At 38.4% G+C, this 25506-nt stretch overlaps 6 protein-coding genes across 10 annotated transcripts in view; 3 read left to right on the forward strand and 3 right to left on the reverse strand.

Moving 5' to 3' along the window:
- The window catches only part of LOC103393070 (guanine nucleotide-binding protein subunit beta-4), an 11968-nt gene extending 9244 nt beyond the window's left edge, over positions 1–2724 (reverse strand). For 2 of the 4 annotated variants that reach the window (XM_025064589.1, XM_025064585.1), the window contains exon 1: positions 2582–2722. The gene's annotated coding sequence lies outside the window, so the exon portion shown is untranslated. Of the gene's footprint in view, positions 1–2581 lie in introns of all 4 variants that reach the window. The other 2 variants (XM_008329918.3, XM_025064592.1) reach the window with 2 other exon arrangements.
- A 599-nt stretch (positions 2725–3323) lies between these two features.
- On the reverse strand, positions 3324–6759 carry aldh7a1 (aldehyde dehydrogenase 7 family, member A1). The gene is made up of 2 exons (XM_008329877.3): positions 6625–6759; positions 3324–5495 (listed from the first exon to the last, which is right to left on the reverse strand). The coding sequence occupies exon 2, from the start codon at positions 5488–5490 to the stop codon at positions 3862–3864; it is 1629 nt and encodes a 542-aa protein (XP_008328099.1). The 5' UTR covers positions 5491–5495; positions 6625–6759; the 3' UTR covers positions 3324–3861.
- actl6a (actin-like 6A) lies at positions 6656–13607 on the forward strand. 2 transcript variants are annotated; one of them, XM_017031205.2, is made up of 14 exons: positions 6656–6772; positions 7987–8063; positions 8399–8573; positions 9565–9665; positions 9772–9869; positions 10002–10096; positions 10435–10541; positions 10846–10935; positions 11050–11111; positions 11423–11537; positions 12114–12194; positions 12590–12685; positions 12808–12894; positions 13383–13607. In XM_017031205.2, exons 3-14 carry the CDS (start codon positions 8456–8458, stop codon positions 13461–13463), a joined length of 1131 nt encoding a protein of 376 aa, XP_016886694.1. In that variant the 5' UTR covers positions 6656–6772; positions 7987–8063; positions 8399–8455; the 3' UTR covers positions 13464–13607. The 2 variants fall into 2 exon arrangements, with proteins under 2 accessions (XP_016886694.1, XP_008328111.1); XM_008329889.3 differs by lacking the exon at positions 6656–6772 and adding an exon at positions 6779–6942.
- A 418-nt stretch (positions 13608–14025) lies between these two features.
- On the reverse strand, positions 14026–15951 carry mrpl47 (mitochondrial ribosomal protein L47). The gene is made up of 7 exons (XM_008329865.3): positions 15796–15951; positions 15150–15298; positions 14949–15009; positions 14766–14862; positions 14510–14640; positions 14330–14425; positions 14026–14250 (listed from the first exon to the last, which is right to left on the reverse strand). The coding sequence occupies exons 1-7, from the start codon at positions 15927–15929 to the stop codon at positions 14136–14138; spliced, it is 783 nt and encodes a 260-aa protein (XP_008328087.1). The 5' UTR covers positions 15930–15951; the 3' UTR covers positions 14026–14135.
- Positions 15952–16300: 349 nt separating this feature from the next.
- Positions 16301–18448, forward strand: ndufb5 (NADH:ubiquinone oxidoreductase subunit B5). The gene is made up of 6 exons (XM_008329855.1): positions 16301–16457; positions 17047–17129; positions 17306–17372; positions 17447–17508; positions 17773–17879; positions 18238–18448. Exons 1-6 carry the CDS (start codon positions 16340–16342, stop codon positions 18356–18358), a joined length of 558 nt encoding a protein of 185 aa, XP_008328077.1. The 5' UTR covers positions 16301–16339; the 3' UTR covers positions 18359–18448.
- A 148-nt stretch (positions 18449–18596) lies between these two features.
- The window catches only part of usp13 (ubiquitin specific peptidase 13), a 27905-nt gene continuing 20995 nt past the window's right edge, over positions 18597–25506 (forward strand). Inside the window, 3 exon segments of the mRNA XM_017031238.2 lie at positions 18597–19815; positions 22759–22884; positions 24561–24621. Of these exon segments, the coding sequence (XP_016886727.1) occupies positions 19705–19815; positions 22759–22884; positions 24561–24621 (298 nt within the window). The 5' untranslated portion in view covers positions 18597–19704.

Genomic DNA, 25506 nt, shown 5'->3' on the forward strand with positions numbered 1-25506 from the left:
AAATGTCACTTTGGTTTGTGTCAGATAATAATGGTACCAAGTCTTTCCCAGTGTGGCTCATTTGGCTCATTGAAGGGATTTCTCTCTATAAAGATAGAATAAATATTTAATGGGATCAATGAAAGGGAGCAGTGGGATAGACTTTTCTATATCTCCACATGAGCCATAATCAATGGAGGAGACATGAAAGTTGCCCAGCCCTGAGTTTCCTTTCAGATTGGTATGGGGTCAGATTAAGTCTAATTGAATTCACACACACACACACACACACACACACACAGCAGTAGTTTAGTGGCGTCAAACCAACATCTCCTGATCAGGATTAACATGACAGGAACATATGTTAGAAATGATTCACTGTAGAGAAAATAGGATTAAGATTTGTCTTTAATTAGTGTTGTGGGAAATAAGGATTCTAAATACTGATACATCGATTATAAAGCTGTAATAGAAACAGTTTTTTTTATATTTCTACATTTTCTAGTAAAAATAACTGAAAAAAAAAAACATTTTCATCATCTTACTGGTTAGTTAGAACAGGCCTGGGAGCTGAACCTGTGTAGGCCAGAGGAAACTTTTTATCTGGTCCAGTTCAGTTATGAATGATTGTATTCATATCAACTCCAGGGTGTATAAAAGCACATCACTGGCCAATCACACCATTAAGGTCCATTACTTGGCAACAAAAAGTATCATTGGCCTAGTGTCTGAAAAACAGAAAGACCTACATGTTGCCAAGTCTATAAATATCCTTTGAAACCAGGAAAAGGCGTAACTCACGTGTATTGTTGCCAGTTACAAGAGAATTTTTGCATTTATGCAAATTCAGCATGGAGAGCGCTCAGGAAACTGTGGCCACAAGTAGAGTTGTTGACATACAGCTGGAGAAAATCATTTGACTAAAGCAGTGTTTGATGCTAATTAGGAAAAGTGATTCCTCTTATAAGGAAGGGTATTTAAAAAAAAAAAATCATGGATTTGATTTGTTTTGTGTTGATGCAAACATTACTGGACTGATCAGATGGAATTATTCATCAGTGATATAAAAAGTCATGTCATGATGAAAATGAAAACTGATTTTAATAGATTTTCTAATAGATATTGTTTTCAAAATCATAGACAAATTAAATAAACATACTCTACATTTTTCATACGTTCGTTCAGAAAGAAAATAAACATACTCTACATTTTTCATACGTGTTCAGAAAGCAGACCAGAAATAGAAAAACGGTGTCAAAAGAGAATCATGTAACTGTTCAGACTGAGCCTACTATCAATTTTGGAGGTTTTGCTTTCCATTTATTTTTCTTTTCTTTTTACATTTCACTGTCTTGCCGTGGTGCGGCGATCCTCCCTGATGACCACCTGTGAGTTACTTCCACTGTATCAAAGGCAATTAAAAGATGTAGCTACAATAGAACCTTAAAAGGCTTTATCAGGACTGTCTTATCCACCAGACATCTCCTGGGGAGGCTGGCCGTTGCCAGGGTTACCACCACAAATGGCAAATGACGTCAAGAAGGTAGGAGAAATACCAGGGAGAGCCAGAACTGCTATGGATAATGGATTATTGAAAAAAGAGCTCCCTTGAAAAATGAAAAGTGGCTTAAAATATGAACGCTTCTCTGCTATGAAAAAACCCCTATAAATATTTATGATTTTAGGGTTTTATTTGCTGTCTTGTTCAGGTTTGGCTTTTCTGACTGTATGTTGACGCTGATCTCTTGCTGATCAGCTCCATCGTCACTGGATTTATTATGCTTTTAAACCAGATCTATTTAGATTTACTTGTATGGTTGATTATGTGAGACGCGATGACTTGTGTCTAGGTTCTCACCAGTAATTGTTTACTCTGTTTCTGTGTCAGGTTCTTGTCTAATCTCAGAGCTATTGTTGTCCCATGAAAGACAGTTACAGTGGCAGCTTCCTGAAGAGCCCTCACCCTTTCTGCGATAATGCCTCTCATATTGTGTCGGAGTCACACCATCGACTGGCAGGACACAAGCCCAGAGTTACATTTACTGATGGTTGAAGGCCAAATACTGCTGCCTGTTGATTCATTTCTGCTTAGAAAGCTGACACAGTAATCTGTATAGACATCACCAACAAATTTAATCAAGTTTTAATTCTCAAGGTCCAAATTTTTACTGAATTCTGATGTAGAAAAACGCGAGTTTTTACTGAATTCTGATGTAGAAAAACACAAGAAAAACTTGATTTAAAAAAAAAAAAACCTAGACATTTGTATTGAAAGCTGCGCCTTGTCCAACAAATGCCATCAATTTACAAATGAAAAAACCAGAGGCACGAGTTGCATTTTATGTGAAAAACTGCAGGAAACGTGCAGAAGCAGAGAAGCAACAGTTTCGAGCCGGGGGAATCCCAGACACTTGTGTAAATTAGGAGGGGTTCAACTGTTGCCTGTTCTCTCTTCATTGGATGAAATGTTCATTTATGTTATTCTGGTGCACAGCCTCCAGTGTTTGTCAAGTTTGTCATTACCCTAGAGAAATCACACCAGCTCACAATAAAAACAGCTTCAAGTTTGAAAAGGAAACAAGAAAATACAAAATAAATTTACCTTATGTTGTGCAGAAGAGAAGCAGAGGAAGTGGGCGTCTTCTGCGTACGTCCTAAATTGCATGGATTATGAGTCACATACACATGTGGCACGCTAGTTTCAGTTCCTTCTTTCAGCTGAGTGGAAGCTGCAGTAAACTGAAAGTGGCAGAGCTGGAGTATGAGGCAGAGCTTGACTGAGAGGGAGGGCCGATCTGGGTGACATGTGGGATGGGTGATGAGGGGAGTAGTATTTTTGTTAAAGGTACAGAGTTTATTGTTCACCACAATGATGAAAGAGACACCTTTTATATTCATTAAACTTTCACTAGTGAATACATCAATGATTAAATGCCATAGTTTTTTTTAAATGTTTTTTTCTTTACTCCTTCCTCATATTTATAATAAAAATTAAGATTTTAGGGACAAATGTTAGCTCGTAAACCAAATCAATGGCTATTTGCTTTTTTTTCCTTCAAATTCAGACCTCCTCCATGAAACAGCAGAATTTGCTGAATCCAAAAAAATAGGTATTTTATTTTAATCAAGATATAATTTGAGCGTGTGTTTTTCCTGTGTTCATATCTTTTTATTTCTTTATTGTGTTGTTCTTTTAAAGATAACTATTCACTGTGGCATCGACTGCAGGTTTTAGAGGTTTATACATTGAATAATATCAACTGTAAAACTCATGACCATTATAGTGTATACATTTTTAAACTGGTTTTATTATTTCACAAAGGTTTAGACAGTAACAGACACGATCTTTGTCTCCAGGATGCCTTTATTGTTTGTTCTTTTTTACAAGCAAGTCAAATATCTCAAAGGCACTTAAGATGCAAAGCAGACAGAAAAGATGTTAATCATTTTTGTAGATGCACAAAATCAGCCGCACTCATAAACATACAGTTGTTATTTTTTATGATTTCAGACTTGAGATTATACAGATCTTAAACAGTTAAACTGTCACTGTTTTCTTTATTAAAATGATTTATTCAAAACTTGTGACTTTGCATCATAAAAACTCACATGACAGATGGATTATTCCAACACCGTTTTGTTTTTGTCATTTTTATTTATTTTTGACAAAATAAAAATGTATTTATTAGTTTTAACAAACTTTAATTTTAAACATTTAAAGCCACATGAGGAAAAGTGCCAACAGTATTAGAGGGGAACAGTAATGGACTTTCAATCCGTTTTTAACACTCTTTAACATTTTTAACAAATTTGACCTTGACCTGCTACCATTTAGTGTTGTTCTAAGTAACAATTATTCTTAAGCACACTTCACTCTACGCTTCACTCAAACTTGATTCCCTGAGCCAGAGGAAGATCCTTGCTGTAGTTGATTGTGCACGTTGAACGCCTCATGTACTGCTTCCATGAGTCACTGCCGGACTCTCTTCCACCTCCTGTGTGTTTTTCTCCACCGAAGGCTCCTCCAATTTCAGCTCCACTTGTGGGAATGTTGACATTTACAATGCCGCAGTCGGATCCTTTGGGTCCGAGCCAACGGAAAACCCGGCCCATGTCTTTGGTGAAGATGCTGCTGGAAAGACCCTGCTTCACCTCATTATTCAAGGCGAATGCTTCCTCTTCAGTCTTGAACTTGAGGACATACAGGATGGGGACGAATGTCTCTGTGTGGACAATGGGTGCGTCATGAGCCAGCCCAGTAATGATAGTGGGCTCCACGTAGTTTCCAGGTCGGTCCATCTTCTTTCCACCACACACCACTGTACCACCTTGTTGTTTGGCTTGCTCAATGGCCGACTGGTACTGCTCAACAGCTTGTTTGGTGTGGAGGGGCCCATAGAGGGTGCTGGGATCCCAGGGATCTCCAATGCGGACTTGTTTGTAGGCCTTGGCGACCCTTTCCACCACTGTGTCATGAACGCTCTCATGTAGAATCAGCCTCCTGGTGGTGGTACAGCGCTGCCCAGCTGTACCCACTGACGCAAAGACAGCAGAGGGCACCACAAGGTTTAGATCTGCATCCTCAAACACAATAATAGCATTGTTTCCGCCGAGCTCCAGTAGTTTGCGCCCAAACCGCTCCTGCACCATCATGCCCACCATCTTGCCAACATGGGTACTACCAGTGAAAGACAGCAAATCCACGCGTTCGTCCTTCGCCATGGCTGTACCAATATCTGCTCCTCCACAGGTCATGGAGCAGATGGCACCTGGTAGGTTGTTTGCTTCCAGCACCTCAGCTACAATCTTAGTGACTGCGACACTTGTAAGAGGTGTAGTCGGAGCACCTTTCCAGAGGCACACATTGCCACAGGTGAGCGCAAGGGCGTTGTTCCATCCATAAACAGCCACGGGGAAATTAAAGGCTGTGATGACGCCAACAAGACCAACTGGGTTCCACTGTTCAATGAGAGCATGACCTGGTCGTTCTGAGGGGAGGATGGGCCCACCGATCATCCTAGACAGACCTACAGCATAATCACAGATATCAACATATTCCTGAACCTCACCCACTCCCTCAACATAGATTTTGCCCATTTCTAGAGACACCAGACTTCCAAGGACCTTGATTTTCTTTCTAAGGGCATCACCAATCTGCCTGACAATCTCCCCTCTTTTTGGAGCAGGAATATCTGCCCAGACTTTCCAAGCTTCCTTTGTCTTCTGAACAGTCTCTTCATATTCGGCAAGAGTAGCCTGGGTTACTCTGGCAATTGGCTCATTGTTAGCAGGGCAGTAGGATGTGACAACCTCCCCGCTACCAACCCAGCTACCATTGTAAACACCATGGTTGTCCTCTGAAAGACCAAGCTCTTTCAGCCAGGAGTATTTGGGCTGGTTGATGAGAAGGCTTGACATAGCTGCTGTCTGCTGGCAGTGGACAGTTGCAAACTTATGTCTTAAAAGGAGCCTGCTGTGCCGGGCGAAGGTCAGGGTGAGGCAGCGCTGCATGAGTACTGGAAGCATAAAAAGTTACAAAGATATTCATAAGTATGAAAGAGGTGGCAAACATTGATAACTGACTGATTACTGAGTGGTTGATGTAAATATTATATAAATATTTGCATGTGATAATCATTAAAGCATCAGTAAACTTTCAGAAATTTCATTTAATTTAAGACATAACCACAGTTTGTGTTTAGTTTACATCTGCATTCGAATAGAATAAAAATAAAATAATTTAATATCCTAGTATCCCAAGTATGTAAAGTGTGTAACAATATAGGGCAATAATATACTTGTTGAACAAAAGGGAACACAAGGGAATTAGAATTCAATTACAACTGGTCCAAAAGGAAAAGCCAGGTGACCCTGAACACAGAGGCTCAGACAAAACTATTTTCTACGTGTTCATAACAGTGCACGTGTCACTTTTGTGCCATGAAGTTGGTCTTGTGAAGTTAGTAATTAAAAACATCTAAAGAGAAATGACAGTGAGGCAGGTTTCACAAGATTCTTCAAACAACCAGCTGCAAAGGAACTCGATCTGCAGGTTCACAAGCAACTAGAACATTTTTGAAAGTATTAAAATGAATGCATGATGAATGCATTTGAAAATCTAATGTGCAAAATGTCTTCCACGGTGGTTATAGTACAATAAGTGTAAGAAAAAACAAAAAACAAGCCTGGTCACATATGTCACTGAGCGTGATCTTGTTAACCGAACCGCTGCTTTCGTACCATACCCTAAATTAACTTTAACCTTGGTAACTTTACCATAACTAACTACTTGTACTATACTAGTTTATAGTAAACCATGAGGTTTTAATTCATGTGCCCGATTTAACAAACATTGTGGTTACCGCCACTTTGCAGTACGTCGTAGATGTCGAATAAATAATGCAACAACTTTACGGCATGGTCACTGACATGGAAACATGGTGGACCAGTTCCTCGTCATAATGACCGTGACACAACGTCCTACAGGGTTCACGGACACTTATCAAGCTGATCCATTAATGCATATTAACTAAATTAGTTTTAGCCATTGCACTTATCAAGCTGATCCATTAATGCATATAACCGAGCTACATTGTGGGCTAAAACTAATTTAGTCAATTCCGTAGTGCAATTTATTTAACTCACGTTGCTGGCAGGTGCTCGGAGGCCACGTTCACTCCTCAGCTAGCAAGAAAAATCCTTTTGCTGTGAAGCCAACACGCACCAACTGGAAGTCGTCCCGTATTGCTGCGCTCTGATTAGTCGACGCCACGGCGGTGCTTCTTTCTGACTGGTCGGTACTGCCAGTGAGTGTGGCGCCTGCTCGGGCAGATGTCTCATGCTAACCCAGTCCCTTTGTTGTGATTAGCTGTAAACCGGTTCCGTTTCTGTCGTTATAACTGTATACGGACGAAGTTGCTTTTGTAATATCTTAGAGAATGAGTGGCGGAGTGTACGGAGGCGGTGAGTGAGGTTCTAGTAAAGAAAAGCTTTGTTATACACATTGTTCCGCTCTGTAGCATTAGTCAACTATGTAGCTAGGATGCTACATTAGCTTTGCTAAGTCGTTGTTTTATAACAAAATAGTTTAAACTAAGGTTTCATTGCCTTCTCCAGATATGTTGAAAAGGTTAAAATGTGGTAATATAAGTATACAAAGTGTGGTAGCGCGGTCTTTTTTGATATTTAAATAATAACTTGACTTAACTTCAATTTTGCTAACTAACTAGCAACAAAATGAATGAAAGTGGGCATGTCGAGCCTAATGGCTTCACATTGTTTGGGTGATGCTGGTATTTCACTTAAACCATTTCCCCCCAATAACGTCTATGTTTCGATCTTGTTATTGTATAATATCCTCTACGTAAGATAGATCATAAGAAATGTAGCATAAATAACTGTTATCTGACATTTTTGTGCATAAAACACAACTGTTGTGTTTATACAGCCCTAAATCATAAACAAGTTTATTTGTTACGTATAAATACAAGATACCAGTGATAGAGGAAAACATAGTATGTAATATGTGTTCAGTACTAAGAGACCCCCATGTATCCTACTTTAAAACACATAAAGGTTGTTTCAGAAATGTACACATATATACATATAATCTATATGGGTGAACTAGAAATATTTTTTTCCATTTAAGTAAAACAATTTATGTTTATTTGGTTGCAAGATTTGACCAGAGAATGATTGTTCACTGGATCAAAATGCACAAGTGGCAAATTTTGCCATCAGTCACCACAACCTATCAGTGTGAAGACACACTCATACATTCTCAGCTGTGTAGTTAAAATCTAAAACGAGTTTTTTTTTTCATGTAATTTTAGAAGAAAAAATCCCCTTCTCTCTCTTTCACTGGCATTAACTAATCACCTTCTCTCTCTTTCACTGGCATTAACTATATTTTCCACACTAATCACATAAACATTTAGCCAAATTAATATAACCTAGAATTTAAATCCTATTGAATTATTATTCAATTAATTATCTTTATTTCTCCAGATGAGGTGGGAGCATTGGTGTTTGACATCGGCTCTTATTCTGTAAGAGCTGGCTACGCAGGGGAGGACTGTCCTAAGGTAAGTGGATCACTGAAATGACCTGATTAATTATGTGTCTTTTCTTGCTCCACATATTCTCATCTCCTCCTGTGGGAGAATGAATGTCAAGAAATATGGGCTGACCCCCAGGAGGCAAATTGCATGGATTGAGTTCAGATCATTCTGGACTAGTAGCTTGGTTTGGATTTGGATGGATTTGCTTTGGATTAATCTGCGTTAACCATACTTACCGTACTTTAGAATATTGACACCCATTTTTAGATATTGTTATATTTATGTTCAAATTTCTTTATTCAATGATGGTGAAAATGTTTTACAACGTGTGTCATGGGTCTTCATGTGTCTTGGTTTAGGCAGACTTCCCGACGGTGATTGGTGTGACTCTTGACCGTGAGGATGGAACCACACCTATGGAGACAGATGGGGACAAGGGCAAGCAGAGTGGCACCACATATTTCATTGATACCAACCAGCTGAGGGTCCCCAGAGAAAACATGGAGGTCATGTCTCCACTTAAGAACGGCATGAGTGAGTGTTTGGGCAATGTTTCTTTCTTTTAATGCTAACTCAAAACATAGTATTGTTGTGTTTTGTTTGCTACTGTTGTTACTGCTACTGTTTGGAACCTAAATTATTTTAATATTTAATTCAGAAATAAAATTAGACGTAACCCCATTAGTTCTGTCATTAAACTTTTAATCTACTATCAGTGATCTATGGTGCTCTGGCTTTGCTGTCATGAACATACGAACCCCTCCTTTTTATGTCTTAATGCGAGTCTATTAAAAGATAAGTCTGACACAAATCTGATTTGCAGTAGAACAGCATCATGGGAGCGCAGACTTCCTTAGAGCACTGACCTCAAAATGAAGGCCTCATGTTCAAATTAATATCTAAAAATGCTTCTCATTGCTCTAGTTTTTTTCCATCACCTGATCAAGAGCTGATGCAAAGCTGCTTTTGGGGATTATCTGCTGTTTATACCTTATTGCAAATATGAGAAGGTGTTGCATATATTCAACTTAATGGGAAGAAAAGAAAAATACAGGAGTAAAAATAAATTCTAAATGAACTGAGTTTGACTTTGGGATTTTATGTCTGTAATCTGTTTGCCCGTTTTATGCCAGTTTTGTGTGACAACTGAAATTGTTTGGGGAAATAACTTCTGATAAACAATTTCTGATAAACGCAGATTGAATTTTCTAAATAAATAATGGTATGACACCATTAAAATATGAATCATCCTGAGTTAGAGCCAGAAAATAAACACTGATATGTAAGTTTATGCTTTGTTTAAGCCAGTGGTTCCCAGTGTCAGTAGGAGGTTGTGGAGTTTTTGAACATGGTGTTCAGCAGTGCAAAAATATTTTCAATTTTAGTGTTTTCTTTGTTTGTGCCAAAGTGGGGAAATTGCACTGATTTGTCATTGTATTTCCTTTGTTCAATTAGAATAGTATATAGAAAATGTTTGGGAAATCATCTGTGACCTCACAGGTGGTTCTGTCTGCTCCGTTCACAGTTGAGGACTGGGACAGTTTCCAGGCTATTCTGGATCACACCTACAAGATGCACTTCAAGTCTGAACCAAGTCTGCATCCAGTGCTCATGTCAGAAGCATCAGTGAGTGAGAATTAGCCTTTTTAGCTCCTCCCCTCACCGCACTGTATGAAACGGGAAGCACAAACTGTTGATTGATTGTTTTGTTCTGATATTTTTTTGTCGACAGTGGAACACAAGAGCGAAACGGGAAAAACTCACAGAGCTGATGTTTGAGCATTACAACATTCCTGCCTTCTTCCTTTGCAAATCCGCTGTGCTGTCTGCGTATCCTTCACTGCTTTGTTTCCACCCAGGAAATGTGAATTAGCTTGTTGTAAAATGCTTAATATATCAAATACTTCTAAGTATTGTTTGTTAAATCTCTGGGCTGCATTTCCTTCACTCTGAGTCTTTCAGTTTTGCAAATGGGCGGTCGACAGGTTTGGTCTTAGACAGTGGAGCCACACACACCACAGCTATTCCAGTACATGATGGCTATGTCCTGCAGCAAGGTAAACAAGGAGCCACCAGTTGTTCTTCATTAAACATGGGGTAAACTAACTTGTGTGTAAACTGGAAATTTGTAAGTGTTTTACACTCGATTACAGCTGCCACCTAGTGTTTGAAGATGGTGTACAAGTTTATCGTTCAGTAACTTTTGTGATGCAATTGTACAACCAGGAAGAACATGTGCATTAACCCCCAGCATACAACCAGGAAGAACATGTGCATTAACCTGAGAAGGTTTTAAAAACAGTGTTGTATTAATGTTAAATTTTTCCTTCAACACTGTTTAAGTGCAACTGTGTCCCTTCTAGGTGTGACTCATTTGTTATTTGTTCTCTGGCAGGTATCGTCAAGTCTCCTCTGGCTGGAGACTTTATGAGCATGCAGTGCAGGGAGCTGTTCCAAGAACTGAGTGTTGAAATAATCCCTCCTTATATGATTGCATCAAAGGTGAAGTCAGACACACGTCAATACTTTAACATATACATTTATCATATTGGTATTTATTAAAAGTTAACGGAAGAAACGTTATAATTATAAGGAATAGTCTTCTTGAAGATGTGGCTGTTTTAGTGGAGTTCTATAGGGATTGTAAAAAAGAATTTGAACATTTTTACTCTGATATGATAAAAAACAAAAAGTCAGTCGTGCATGAGCTTGTCAACATATGACGATAGAGACCTGTAGGCTCTTGTTTTATACTTTGAAACATACAGTGTGTGTCATCCTCAGTGTGATTGCATCATCCTTACAGGATGCAGTGCGTGAAGGATCTTCAGCCAGCTGGAAGAAAAAAGAGAAATTACCTCAAGTCACTCGCTCTTGGCACAACTACATGTGTAATGTAAGCATTCAACCCTCCTGACTGTAAAGTTAAATCCCTGTGTTCTGTGTTCTGTGTTTGTGTGAATACACCGTCCAATAAAGATGAACCTTTGTCTCATCTTTGTGTCTACAGTGTGTAATCCAGGACTTTCAGGCATCGGTGCTGCAGGTCTCTGACTCTCCATATGATGAACAGTAAGATATTTGTCTTGACTAACCTGTCTGTGCCTCTTAATTTACTTTTACTTTTAGTGCAGCTATAGTACACCTAAATCCCACAGTTTTCTTGGATTATCTGTTTGAGCGCCTGGTTCTGGCTTTTATTTTTTATAGTATGTTTTTGTTGTTTTGAATAGGATGGAATTAAAAAAAAGACCCTGTTATGGCTTATCGTTTGACCAACTGATATAAATTGACCTTTATCTCTGTGTACCTTTTAAGACTTGTATTTTTGTACTTGTGCTATAGAGGTTTTAAGTTTTTTTTACTCTGTCTATCTTCCACAGGGTGGCTGCACAAATGCCCACAGTTCACTATGAGCTGCCCAACGGTTACAACTGTGACTTTGGAGCCGAGAGGCTGAAGATCCCTGAAGGCTTGTTTGATCCATCGAACGCAAAGGTTTGTTCCACCTCAGCATGCGTCCTTCACTCACAGGACAGACGATATAATTGGAGCTGTCACACGATTACATGATTGGATCTGACTATATTCTATCAACGATAAATGTTACTTTAGAAGATTTTGTTTTCTTTACAGTGATTAAAATAGACTTTGAATAGTTTAATTTTCCAATCGTTGTAAAAAAAACAAATTTTCTCTGGAACAGAAGCAAAGAGCTTCACTGTGTAACTCTATCAGGTGTAAAAGCAGGTGAATCTTGAAGAGCTGGTCTCTCGGCATGTTTTTAAATGAACTGATTAACTTTCTGTCATGGGAATCTGGTCGTACAGCTGTCTCAACCTGTCCTGTCTGAACTCTGGATTTTTGACAAGTTAATGCTTTACTAAGTTTGTTTTTTTACTTTTTTACTTTAAAAATTGTTCTCCTAAACTTATTTAATTTAGTGTTTGCTGCTGTTACTCTTACACAAAACACACAGTTAGATAAAGGTCACAGAATAAAGAAAAGATATGAAAACGTGATGAAGCATTAGTTTGAGTGTCTTCATGTTTGTGTTTCTTCTGATCTCCTCAGGGCCTGTCTGGGAACACCATGTTAGGTGTTGGACACGTGGTGACGACCAGTGTAGGAATGTGTGACATCGACATTCGGCCGGTGAATATCAGAATTTTATATAGAACAGTGGTTTTCAAGGTTTTCAACACTCTGGGCCAGTTTAAACGCAACAAAAAACCAACTGAACTTCTGACTACAGAAGTCAAAGCAAATTTCCATTATGAGTATTTTTGTTTAAACCTTTGTAAAAATGAACAAATCTTTGTTTTCTTCTTTAAAAATAACAACAAAATGATGTCAAACATCCATAAAATTAAAACCTGTAAATGAATCATTTTCTCATTTTCCCAGTTTGCTCAAATTAGTATTTAATTCTGACTGAACTTATTTTGCTTCTGCAAAGAACGACAAAAATAGGTTTAGTTACTCTGGTTACTTTTGACTTTGTAATTTCTTCTTCAGTTCAAAAACCACCTCCTGTCTTCCTGTTTCAGGGTCTGTACGGCAGTGTGGTGGTGACTGGAGGAAACACATTAATTCAGGGCTTCACTGATCGACTCAACAGAGAGCTGTCCCAGAAAACACCTCCGGTGAGTTTATGATCTCCATGAAGTCTGGATTATACGAAATGTTCTGATCTTATCACACTGCAGTTCCTTGACTTTCATCATTCACTTTTGTAATGCTGTGACTGTGTGTGTGTGATTGGCAGAGCATGAGGCTTAAGCTGATAGCCAACAACACAACCGTGGAGCGACGCTTCAGTGCATGGATAGGAGGCTCCATCCTGGCATCACTGGTGAGGATACAAATACTACTGTGGCAGAGAATGATTCCTGCATCAGAAATTATCCTGTTAAAAATGATTTCATGCCTTTTAATAAATATTATTCTTAAATGATTGAATTAATTTCTTAGGGAAGAGATTTATGAAACTGTGTGCAGGAATGGGCTGTTTAAAACTACGATTCCATGTCTACTGTTTAAATACTGACATCTAACGGATGTAGGGAGAAGTGCAGCAAAAGGACGATTCCTCCAGTTGCGCCACGTGTCAATTTCCTAATAATACCGTTCATTGAAAGAGAAATCTGACAAAAAGACAAAAATATAAAAATAGTCAGGAGTATAATTGTGACTTTTCCTATTCATCACGTGTCAGCATTTTTGATGGAAGTACTGATTCACTAAGAATAATTAGCATGAAAATGTTGCACATAAAAATGTTGTCAATTTCTCATTGGATTCTTAAGTATTTGTCCCAAATTAATTATTTTTTTTCTCCAGGGAACCTTCCAGCAGATGTGGATCTCCAAACAGGAATACGAGGAGGGGGGGAAGCAGTGTGTGGACAGGAAGTGTCCTTGAATATCCTCTTCCTCGGCTGCTTTTGCCTCAGAATCATCATCGTCATCATTAGTCCTGCAGCACCGATCCCAGACTCAGAGAACAACAGTTTTTTTTTATTAATTTCTCGATTGTTCCAAACAAATCAGCCAAAAATCTTCACCATAAACTGTCAATAACAAAACAGTTGTATTTTTGTTGACTTAACATTGAATAGTTGTTTTTTGTGGGAACCTTCCAGGTAAAGTTTTTAATCAGTATGTATTGACAGGTTTTGGTCACACACACCAGAAAGATGACACAATTTACCTTTTTTGTACAGGTCAACAAATGTTTTTCTTTTCCATAAGCTTTTTTTTGTGTAGTTATTAAACTTGTCAAAATCATTGAGCAGCCAGTTAATGTCTGTGTTTTGTGATGTATCAACTCAAATATATCTGTATTTAATTTTGCAACTTGGCTTGTCATTTTTTTTAAATAACTTAATATTTTGTATAGAAATGTTTGGCTAGGACATTAAACTTATTTTGACAAACATTGTTAGGGNNNNTGCAGCAAATGATAAGCTTAGCATTACCTGAAATATATAACATGACAAGTAATTTTATTCTCCATGTCAAGATGCAAATAAGTGAAGAAATCATTGTATACAGAAACACACGGGTCACAGCTGCACAACAGCAGCCTGGATTTTCACGAAGAAGAAGAAACCTTCATATGTGGGAACTTCTCTTTCAGTTTGGCCAGAGTTTGCATCTCCATTTTCTTTTTCCGGTTCTTATCTCTCAGGTAGTTTTCCACACGCAGTCTGAAGGCAGAGAAGTATGTATAAATAAAAACATTTGAGGTATTTTGTTGTACAATTAAAATGTAAATTAACATCTTACCTAATATATGGTTGGACAAATGAAGGTGTGTAGAACCTTTTCCCCTTGTATTTTCTGTTCATGTACCAGGGAATCGCATATTCTTTGAATCGATACCTAGCAGAGACAAAATAAAAAACAGCATGTCATGTTCAGCTTCCTGGACATTCTGGCCCACTCAGCCTGAGAGGCGCTCCTCACCAGTAGGTGTATCCGAACACATTGCTTCTCCAGGCTCCTGGTCGACCTTTTTCCTGTCCTGTCTGCAGCAGACGCAGCGCCGTCTCTCGTTCATGAGCCACAGACTCCAGCCGTAAGATGGACAGTTCAATCTAAGACATAAAAAAAGGTTTAAGTTAAAATGTTCTGTCTTTTTTTAACAACTGTTACAGTAGTGGTATTGCATTTGTTGTAGACTATAGTAGTTGGACTCGATCCTTTTTGTGGTTTCACTCACCTTCCTCAGTCTTTCTGGGCTTGGCATCTGAAGTCTTTGCCTTTTTGCTTCTTGCTCAATGGTCAGCAGCATGTTCTTTTCTTTCAGCAGTACATACCTGAGACAAAATAAAATTGTTACTCCAGACTGTTTATTTTTTAATTTTTCTCCTTTTACATTTGGAGCCTCGTGTTGTTTGTTCACCAGAGTTTGTGTAAATCCTCATTGCTCTTGGTTCTCAGATGTGCTGCAGTCCAGGAATCACCTTCAAATTATAAAACAAGTACTATATAAAGCTTTACTATCATAGTTATTACTACAAATACATGCATAAGACCAATAGCTACTGCCCATATGGACATTTATAAAGGAAACCCATGCTCTCTGAATGCCAAAGTGTATCACCTGACTTAACAGTGGACTCTCCCCAATTCTCAGGAAGGTCAAAGAACTCTTCAAGTCCCCTCCTGCAGCTGGTTGTGTGCAGTGATCGGCATTGATTCACAGAGCTCATCTGACCAAACCATGAGGGGCCAGCAGGTGGAGACCTTTCCCTAGTGAAACCACAATGATATCCCAGTACAGTTTGGATATTCCACAAATAATATACTTTCTGTTGTGTAGCAAATTTTGTCAATATGGTTTCATTTTAAGTAGAGAAGCACCCGAATATAAGAAAAACACAATTGCTTGATGTGACTACACAAAAAATACTTTTCCATCATTGTGTTTAAATAGAGAGAATAGAGAATAAGTGTAGTATATATATGTGGATTGTTTTAATTCTCAGTAAATATATAACTGTGTGATTGATGTCTCTCATTCAGTTACTGCATTTGTTTTAACTACAATGAAACATGACAAACTAGAATGTGTAAATATACGACAAAGATGTCAAAAATTAACTTTTCTTCTACTTTTAAACGAGTCGTTCCCCTGTTGAAGTGAAAATGCATTAATGAACATACAGCACTGATGCTGACCGTGTCGACGTAACTGACTAGTCGTTGATACAATGTCGTTTTAATAAATTACAGATACAGCTTCTTACCTGCAAAACTGATTGTAGAATTTAGACGCATTGATGGAACAGGGCTGTGCATTAACCCCTGTAGAAAACCTAATAACACCCTCAAACCGCTTACACAGAGTCAAAATGCGTCCTGCCGCTGAGGACGCCGCCATCTTTACACAGTACCCAGAATGCACTTCTGTCACTCTTTAACGAAACAATTTTGTTTGGTTGTTTTAAATTCGTTTTTGCATTTAATGAAGAGGGTGTTATTGTTCCAATGTCGCGCACATTACTACGAAATCAAAAAATAATTTTGACATGGACGGAAAGAAAACTAAGACTTGAAGTTAACTTGAAATGTAGACATGCTCTCGTTCTTAAAATAAAAAGTACATTGATCAAACAAAATAATACAATAATAAATACAATAATATTAATACACAGTGGGAAAAAAGTAAAAACAGGAAATAATTTCTCCAATGCATTTCCGTTCTGCCCTCACTAAAGATGGCGTTCCCGGCTTCGTTTCGCCGTTAATTTGTCATTATTTGTGCGTCGTTCTCGCTTACCCACAGTAAGGATGGTGGGCATGAGCGTTCTCAGGTCTGCTGCTGCTTTTGCAGCCAGACTGAGTCCTCTAAAATCTGGGAAAAATGCGGCGAGCTTACTCACCAGAGCTATTCCAAAGACGGACAAAGGTAAGACATACATTACCTTTGAAAAACGTGGGATTTAGACCATACACAGGGCTAGTTATTCTAATGACCTTGTAGCGGAGCGCGTTAGCCTGCTAACACAAGCTAGCTGCTAACGTATGTCCTACTGTAAACAAAACACAAAAACCCAGGAAAATATTTTATAGCCACATGTTGAAAAGAAATGACCGTATCAAGTTAAACAACATAATGTTACAATTAGAAATCAATATAGTAAAACTTAATGAATGAAGAGTATGCTTTCGTCGGACAAGTAAAGACTGTGTCTTAAATGGGCAGGCTATATTTTGAAATGTACATCGTACATCATTACAGTGTGTTTACTGTGTTAAATTATATGTAATGTTTTCGGTCACATACGTCTAACATCAATTTCCTGATAAATAAATAAGGTAGAATCATATATAGTCATCATTACCCTTTGAAATGCCTCTTGCATTTCTATTAACGCTATATAACTTCATATTAATGTATTTATACACAAAATAAAAAAATGTAAAACCTGTATGACCAGATTCATATTTTTTGTTGGCTCTTGTATCAACATATTGTTTGTGTGTGTTTTCTTTAGTGGCTGTTCGTTGGGGCCATGGAAAGGAATTGTTTTACATCCAACCCTCTCGGCACTATGACAGGAAGTTTATCTTTTTATTGGTAAGTGACTTTATTTGAACTGCAAAAGATAAAGATATCTAAGTTTTGATTTTTGTTGTCCCTGAAGGGAAAAAAAACTCACATTAAAGAATAAGAAAATATATAAGAAAAATAAACATGCAGTTGCTCAACTTGTGAAAAACACAAATTGATTTTTTACATTTCTTCTTTTTCAGCGATACTATTTGTTGTTGACAGGCATACCTGTGGCTGTTCTTATCACAGGTGTAAATGTTTTCATTGGTAAGTAAGACATATTTGAACATATTTGATGCTTTGATGGGCTCAGTCAATAGTATTTTCATTTGGTTGTTCAGGTGATGCAGAGCTTGTTGAAACTCCTGAAGGCTATGAGCCTGAGTACTGGGAATACTACAAGGTATGGAGCATTGTTATGTTTGTCTTTTAATGATCTTTCATGGCTTATGTTACTTGTCATTGTTCTGTTTTTAGATACAGTTAAGTAGAGAGTGTTGTTAAATTATCTCTAACCACACACCACTCTTTAATCATCTGTTACTATATATCACAAAGTTTGTGGATACACCAATATCACAGTACTTCTGTAAATGCACAAATTGCCTTTCATTTTTTTACATTGAATAATAATGCAGTAATCAAATCCATTGGTGTGATATTACAGCACCCCATCAGCAGATGGATTGCAAGGAACGTCTATGATTCACCCGTGAAGGACTATGAAAAGATGATGGCATTCGTACGCATGGAGCAAGAGAAGGCAGAGTTGAGGTGAGTGTCAGAATTGTCCTGTCAGTTTGCACTCGTCATGTCTTTGAATCTCAGAAGACATCAATATTAACACCAGCATTATAATAAGATTATTTCCCTTTACAGGGTAAAAACACTGTATTATGTGCTACAACTATTTTAAATCAACATTTGTGTTATCTGTAAAACCGATTTATTACACACAAGGTTATTTGTCAAACAGATATCCACATTGTGCAACTGGAATTTTCCACTATTGAACAATATCTCATTTAAAAAAAAGTAACCACTTGGGGGAGAAGAAATAAGAAATAGCTCCACGTGTGAATTAGTTTTCTCTTCTGACCCTTTTCCCATTTTTCTACTTTGTCATGGGCAGATTGGCTGAGTTAGCGGTGCATCAGAAGATGAAGGAACGGGGAGACGGCCCCTGGTACCACTATCCGACCCCCGACAAGAACCTTATTGACCCCCGGATCAAGTCATCACCTGACGCTTAATTAGCTTGTTAATGCTCACCTTACAGGTGCATTTGACAGTTTGTACATTTCCCCTGTCTTGACTAAATAAAGTATCTTTATGAAATGTGATAATTGGAGTTTTGATGTTGGAATGCAACTATGTTGAAAACTCACGTTTATCTTACATGACCTAACGGGGGTTAAGCTAACCAAGCATCTAGTTACTAGCTATGAACCTGATACGACAACATTTATGATCCAATAGTTAAGTAGGGTAGAAGCACTGGAAAAGTTAATACAAGTGTTTTTACTTTATTAAAGGCCCAATTACTGGTGGATAATGCACTAAAAACGTTTTTAAAAAAGGGGCTAAATCCTGTTCTTCCTCTTCGGGTCACTGTTCATGCGATCAGTGACTGATTTTGTTTTTTTATGCCTATCAAATGTTTGATTTATACATGACACTGGAGTCATAACCAAGTATTTTTTAACACAACTGTCAACTTTTAACAATGTGTAATGTTTACACATATGCTTCTCGTCACCTGTAGTTTATTATTAGTATCATTAAGTTGTTTGTCGTTGGTGGTTGGACGTTGCTGTTACTATGTCTGTTGACAAGAGTCTACTAAAAATAATATATAATGTAGTTACAACTTTGTCCACAAGATGGAAGTGCTGTGCAGACAGGAATACCAAACAAAGGCTTTAGAAATGATGGATGGGTGTGCGTCTGGAGGGAGGGGATGTGTTATTAAAAATACTACTGAAATAGAACATTTGGCTCTGACCGTTAACATTAAACCCTGCTGTGGAAGTGTTTTTATTGTAAAAACAACGAACATCTGCTGTAGCTGGACATAGAAGGTGCGACATCAAGGGGATGTGTTTGGAAAAACAACAACCCTGCATTTGCTTTAACGAAAACACCAAAAAAACACTCTGATATCCATGATCGTACTGGAGGAGGCAAACACGCCGGAGTAGAGACGTAGGTGTCTGTACGTGAATCATCCTCAGAGGTGGGCGGGACGCTGCTGCTGAAACATCCCTGTGGTCAGATCAGAGCAGGCGGCGTCATCAACAGCAGCAGCTGTGATGCTGTTTCGACGCAGCTAAAAGACGCCTTATTAAAAAAAAAAAACAAACCAAAACAAAACTAATGTTAGCTCATCTCTGTTAGCTTCACTTTAGCATCTCTTTAGCCCCCCCTCCCTTCTTCCTTCCTTCACTCTGTCATTTTATTTTGTGTTTTTTTTTCAGCGTCACATCCTCCTGGCCGGAGGAATGTAGAGACGGGGAGCTTTAAAAATAGCATCGTGTGCTGTGACAGGGCTGCTCCTCGGGCTTAGCTCCACTGTGCTGCCAGGAGCGGGAATGCGAAGATGGCTACAGACCTGGGAGAGCTGCTGGTCCCCTACATGCCCACCATCAGGGTGCCCAAGACCGGAGACAGAGTCTTCAAGAGCGAGTGCGCCTTTTCCTTCGACACTCCTGTAAGTCCGTGTCTGCTCCTTTACACACACTCACACACTGACCTCACACTGAACAGGTCAAACTGACAGTTTTCTAAAGGACCATTTCCCCGAACAATCGATTAATCATTTGATCCATTAGTTACTGAAAATGGTGGAAAAGGTCGATAACTGTTTACCAGCTCTGATTGGTGGCATTTGCTTTTCCAAAATGTGTTCAACAATGTTGTTGTTTTGTTGAACATGTCTTATGTCTTATATTTTATTTTATTAACTAATCTCATTAACTAATAAAGTACAGAACTGTGTTTATAAAGATGAGATGAACCGAAATTGGCACAAAACGTTTAAATATTTTTATATAATTTGATTTCACATATTTATTTTTTTTGCCATTGTTAAAACACAATTTGAATTGAACAACATTGGGCAAATTTGTCTTGAAAAAATTGGCAACAAATTGTACACTATTTTATGCTAACAAAAATATTGAACATTGAAAAATATGTAAAAAATACAAACCAATCAGAGTAAAGGTTTCCATCTTGTGATCGAGCTAAAAACAAACACATACTGAAGTTTAATTTTAATTTATTTTTACTACAGTCCACAAGTGTTCAGCTGTGTTTGTTACCCTGAGACCAGAGGAGTTAAAACCCTGAGACCAGAGGAGTTAAAACTCTGAGACCAGAGGAGTTAAAACCCTGAGACCAGAGGAGTTAAAACTCTGAGACCAGAGGAGTTAAAACCCTGGTCCCCGTGTCTTTCTGAGGCTGTGGTTTTGTGTTTGGAGATTAGATGTCAGTTGTAGTTAGTCTGTGGTTAGCGTTAGCCGTTAGTTCAGATTCAGGGTATGCCTGGGTTGGTCTGTCTAAAAGAAGTCCTCACAGGAACAGCTGTTCAAACCTGTGTGTGTGTGCGTGCTCGATCGTCTGACCTTAATGCGACCTCTAAGTTACAGTATATGTTCCTTTAGTCGTCCATGAAACCAGTTGTCCTCACAGGAACCAAAGTCTGGTCCCACTGAGGCTGAAGCACCTGGTCAAACTTCAGAAACACCACGTGTTTGTGTCTGTGTGTGTGTGAGTGGTGGTCTGTGTGTGTGTGTGAGTCTGTGTCTGTGTGTGAGTCTGTGTGTGTGTGTGATGTATGTGGAGCAGAGGGGAAATAAATAATGACATGTCGTTGACTTGGAGGGTTTCCCTTCCTGCAGCTCAGGCCACATTCACCTACAGGTCAGTTAAAGCCACAGCAGGTACAGTGAGCCCTGCTAAGATTAGCTTAGCATTAAACTAAGTCAATAATAATAATAATAATTTGGGGGTCATGTATCCATCTGACCTTTGACAGAAGTGTCACTGAAACTTTTTAATTCAGAAACTCACTTTTTAAAACCAGTTCTTACTGATCAGCATTTACATGATGTGATTTAGAGATGTGTCCAAACCACCAGAGTTTTATCAGTCTGAATCCATGAGTTTGTTAAAACACAGAGATCAATAAATACAAATTAAATATTGTTTGATCAGAAAAAAAAACCCAACCAACTGTTACAGGTTACATTACATTATAATTATTGGTAAAATGAGCAGCGTGTGTTTTTTGTTTTATTGCAGCAAACATTGTTCTAAATCTAATCACAAAATGAATCCAAAATTAAATTTATTTGAAGTATTTCTGCTTAAATCTTGTTTAAATCCCAGTTCCCTCCATGACCCAACGCTAACCTGGAATAAACAGATTAAGTTTTGATTTGTTAGACTGTAATGGTGGTCATTTTGTTTGGCTGTTGTTTTCAGCTCGTTGCTGAAACCAACAGTTGTTTGGCTGTTGTTTTCAGCTCGTTGTTGCTGAAACCAACATTGGTTGAGGGTTAATTACAGATTTCTGTTTCAACAAAATACTTTTTTATGATAAATATAATGATTGACACAAACTGAACAACTGACGGTCAAAACAGTATTTAGACAAACTTGATAAAAAATCTACTTTGTAGCTGAAACCTTTGTTTTGATACAACCATAAAAAGTTTTTAAAATGCTTGATGTTTGATTTGCGGTGGTAAATGGTTGAACATCTTCATGTGATGAATAAACCGCTCCTCAATGAACGTTTCCTTTGTTTGTCAAACGTCCTGTCTTCCATCGTAGCCTACTTTCTCCACTCAGGCCGTTTTTAAAGGTGACTCAGCTGTCTGGAGTTCATCATGTTGGCCTGAGCACTGCTTTATTTTTATCTCTGCACTCCTGGCGCTCATATATCACTCTGGGCCACTTGAAGGGTTATCACTGAGGCCCACAGGCCTGCACTGACGGCACATGGATGGGTTTATTGGAAGGGTATTTCTCATGTATTTTGACTCAGATTTCATTTGTTTATAATACAGTAGTGTCAGTCGTTAGAAATAAAAGAACCAACGTAGCTCATGATCTTTGAGGCCACAGTGTTAGCCGTTGGGCTTCAGCTAATTGTTTTGTAATGTGATCGGTGTCTTGTGGCAGGATTTCATTTTAAACATCAACTGATGTGATACTGGATGATTCAAGTTGGTTTTGTGACGTGTATTATTTTAAGTGAATAATACGTGTCGTTACACATGATCAAACCTTGAGGCGTTGAACAAACTAAACTGGATGTTTTTTGTCTTTTGGCCTCCAGTTAGGTCTAAACTCTTACAAAAAGTTCAGTTTAAACGTTCCTTAAGTGTTTGAATTAGAAAAGCAAAATGGTTTGCAAAGTTTATATATATAATTTACCAGAATTCCATTCAATTGTGGCTAAAAATATGATGTTAAAAAGTTCAGTGACCAGGAATTGTAAAACTCCTCCAATTATTTTTACATATTTTCATTGATTAAAGTCTGACATATCTGGACGTGGGAACTGTCTTAGAACTTTTTGACTCTGTCATTTCTGTGGACGTTGGTTGCGCTGCAGCTCATTGTTGTTTGTTTTGTTTTGCAGGAGTCTGAGGGAGGACTGTACGTGTGCATGAACACATTCCTGGGCTTCGGACGAGAACATGTGGAGAGACACTATCGCAAAACAGGACAGAGTGTTTACATGCACCTCAAACGACATGTCAAAGAGGTGAGTTTTCTGGTAGCTCTAAATTATTACCAAATTGCCAGAAAGTTGTGTAGGTTTAATGTTACAGTAGGTTTGGAAACATATCAGGTGTCAGCCACAAACATTAGAGCAGATTTGAAGGTCTGAAGGTCAGATCAAAGTCTGAAGGTCAGATCAGAGTCTGAAGGTCAGATCAGAGTCTGAAGGTCAGATCAGAGGCTGAAGGTCAGATCAGAGTCTGAAGCTTCAGAGAAACTTCATATTTCTCTGTATTTTCTAATAAACATAAACATTGATCCAGTTCTGACCTTCAGTCACCAACGTTCACGCTGTTATCAGCAGCTTCACTTGGTATAAAAATGTCTTTGTGATACTAGCGTTCTGTCACACCGTGTTCCTTTTACACGATGAACTAAAACTATATGTGGTTGTTACTCAGTGAGTGACGATGACATCAGGACATCATGACACCATGACATCATGTGTAGATGTTGGTTATCATGACAAAAAAAAAGTTCTCTGATTGTGAAGTTAGTTTCTGTCATTAAATCTGATTGTAAACATGGAGCATTTACACATAATATAGAAGCGATGGACAGAGACAACCAGGAAGTGTCTTAGTTTTTATCATCAGTGGTATTTGTCTCTCTGTGCTGTCCTCAGTGTATACATTATTTTATTCAGGAAACCAAACAAAATATGAATTTATAAAATATTTATTATGGTTTTGTTTAAATAGTTCATAAAAATACATACATGCACAAAATAGAGAAAATAAAGTAAAAAGATCAGCTGTAATACAAACATCAACCACAATCATCTGAATGATGTTGTGTCGTTGTGCTCCTAGCTTGGTGCTGCTGTGACAGTGTACTGTATATGAGGGCGCCCCTGATGTTGGACCTCTGTTGGTCTGGAAAATCAAGGCATCAATATGTTGTATATTGATATAAAGAAGAAGAACGTAAAAAAAAAACCCACAGCAGAGTGGTTCATCTGTGTCTTTATCTGCTGCTCTTCTTCTTCTTCTTCTTCTTCTTCTTCTTCTTCTTCTTCTTCTTCTTCTTCTTCTTCTTCTTCTTCTTCTTCTCCTCCTCCTCCTCCTTCTTCTTCTTCTTCTTCTTCTCTAACTCTGATTGACCTCAGATTAGCTGCGCTTTGTAAGAGCTGCTATTTCCATTTCTGAATCTGCTCAGAAACAGCTGCTCACATTCTACAGGCTCCTGTGTCGGCTGTTTTCCCCCCATGAGTCTTTTTGGTCTTCGGTGTGTCAGCATTCCCTGCTTTTCTGTCTGTCCTGTCCTGTCCTGTCCTGTCCTGTCCTGAAGAATCACCTGATCTGACCACAGTTCTGTTGGACCCGTCATGTCCAGAACTTTGGTCTGAGTCAGATGTTGGATAGTCCATGACACACACTACAGGCAGGGACAGGATCATGTACATGTTGGGGGGGGGAGGGTGTCCAAGTCAACAAACCAAGCTGCACACCTTGATGATGTCATTCTTTGATTCTGCCGCGGTCGGGGTTTTCCCATGTGCTTGTAACCTGATCTGTTTCCACCGTCTGCATCGACTGACGAAGTATTTAAAGACTTTCTCCAACATATTTAATGTAAAACAATAACTACAGCAGCCATGGTTGATGTGAAGATTCTTGTGTTTTCTTTCATCCTGTTTTCCTTCACTGTTTTGTACAGAAAGCCACAGGAGCAGCAGGTGGCGCCATCCCCAGACGTCGAAATGGGAAAGTGTTTCTAGGTAAGTACGAGTTAATTAAAAGTTAAAACTATTGACATAGTAACAGGACAACGTGAGTGAGAGGACAGTTACATTTGACCCGGTCAGATGTTAGTGAAGGTCGTGTCCAGAGGTCGTGTCGTCAACTGTTGTTCAGTCTCCGTTCGTTTGAATGTCTCTCTGTCTACATTCAGTTATAAGAGTTCAGAAAAATGTCTTTTTGTTTCCTCAATATTCTCTATATGAACCTCATTAATTCCATCAGAATATTATTATAAACAACACATAAAATAAATAAATGTGAGATAAATCTGTTGTCAGTCTCTCATCAGTGTGAAGAACATATTTTCTGTCCCAGCTCTGAGAGTTCTGCTCTATAATAATCTGAGCTCAAACCTGTGACTGAAACATTGGTTTGATTTCAAATCCTTGACATATTGATATTAGGCCACAGGTTTGTAACTCTGTTGATAAATGACTTATATGACTGATGTTCTTTACCAAAATGTAGTTTACGTTGTGTGTTTTCGGTTGTTAATACTCGTCGTTGTTCGTCACTGTCCAATTGAAGCCTGGTGGCAGAAAAAACATAGAAAATGTCATTGTTGATGTCTTTCAGGTAAATCACTGTCTGTCCCTTTGTTTCAAACTGATCATCTGTACAAAGGTGTTCCCTTTTTTCCCAGCATCCTTAGCAAAAACAGCAGCAACGTTAGCAACAGTAGCATGTTTTGACAGACGCTGCTGTGCTAACCTTTGGTAGCGTAACACAGTTATCAAACCTTGACTCTCTGCTGTCGCTGCTGTTCAGTTCATAAAGACTTTGATTGAATTCTAACACATTTCAAATTTTCTGTGTCAGAATCGTATCCTGATCCTGAACCAGTTTTAACTGCAGCACAGTGT

Source organism: Cynoglossus semilaevis, chromosome 2, assembly GCF_000523025.1.
Source record: "Cynoglossus semilaevis isolate Cse_v1.0 chromosome 2, Cse_v1.0, whole genome shotgun sequence".
In the NCBI taxonomy this organism is placed as follows: Eukaryota; Metazoa; Chordata; class Actinopteri; order Pleuronectiformes; family Cynoglossidae; genus Cynoglossus; species Cynoglossus semilaevis.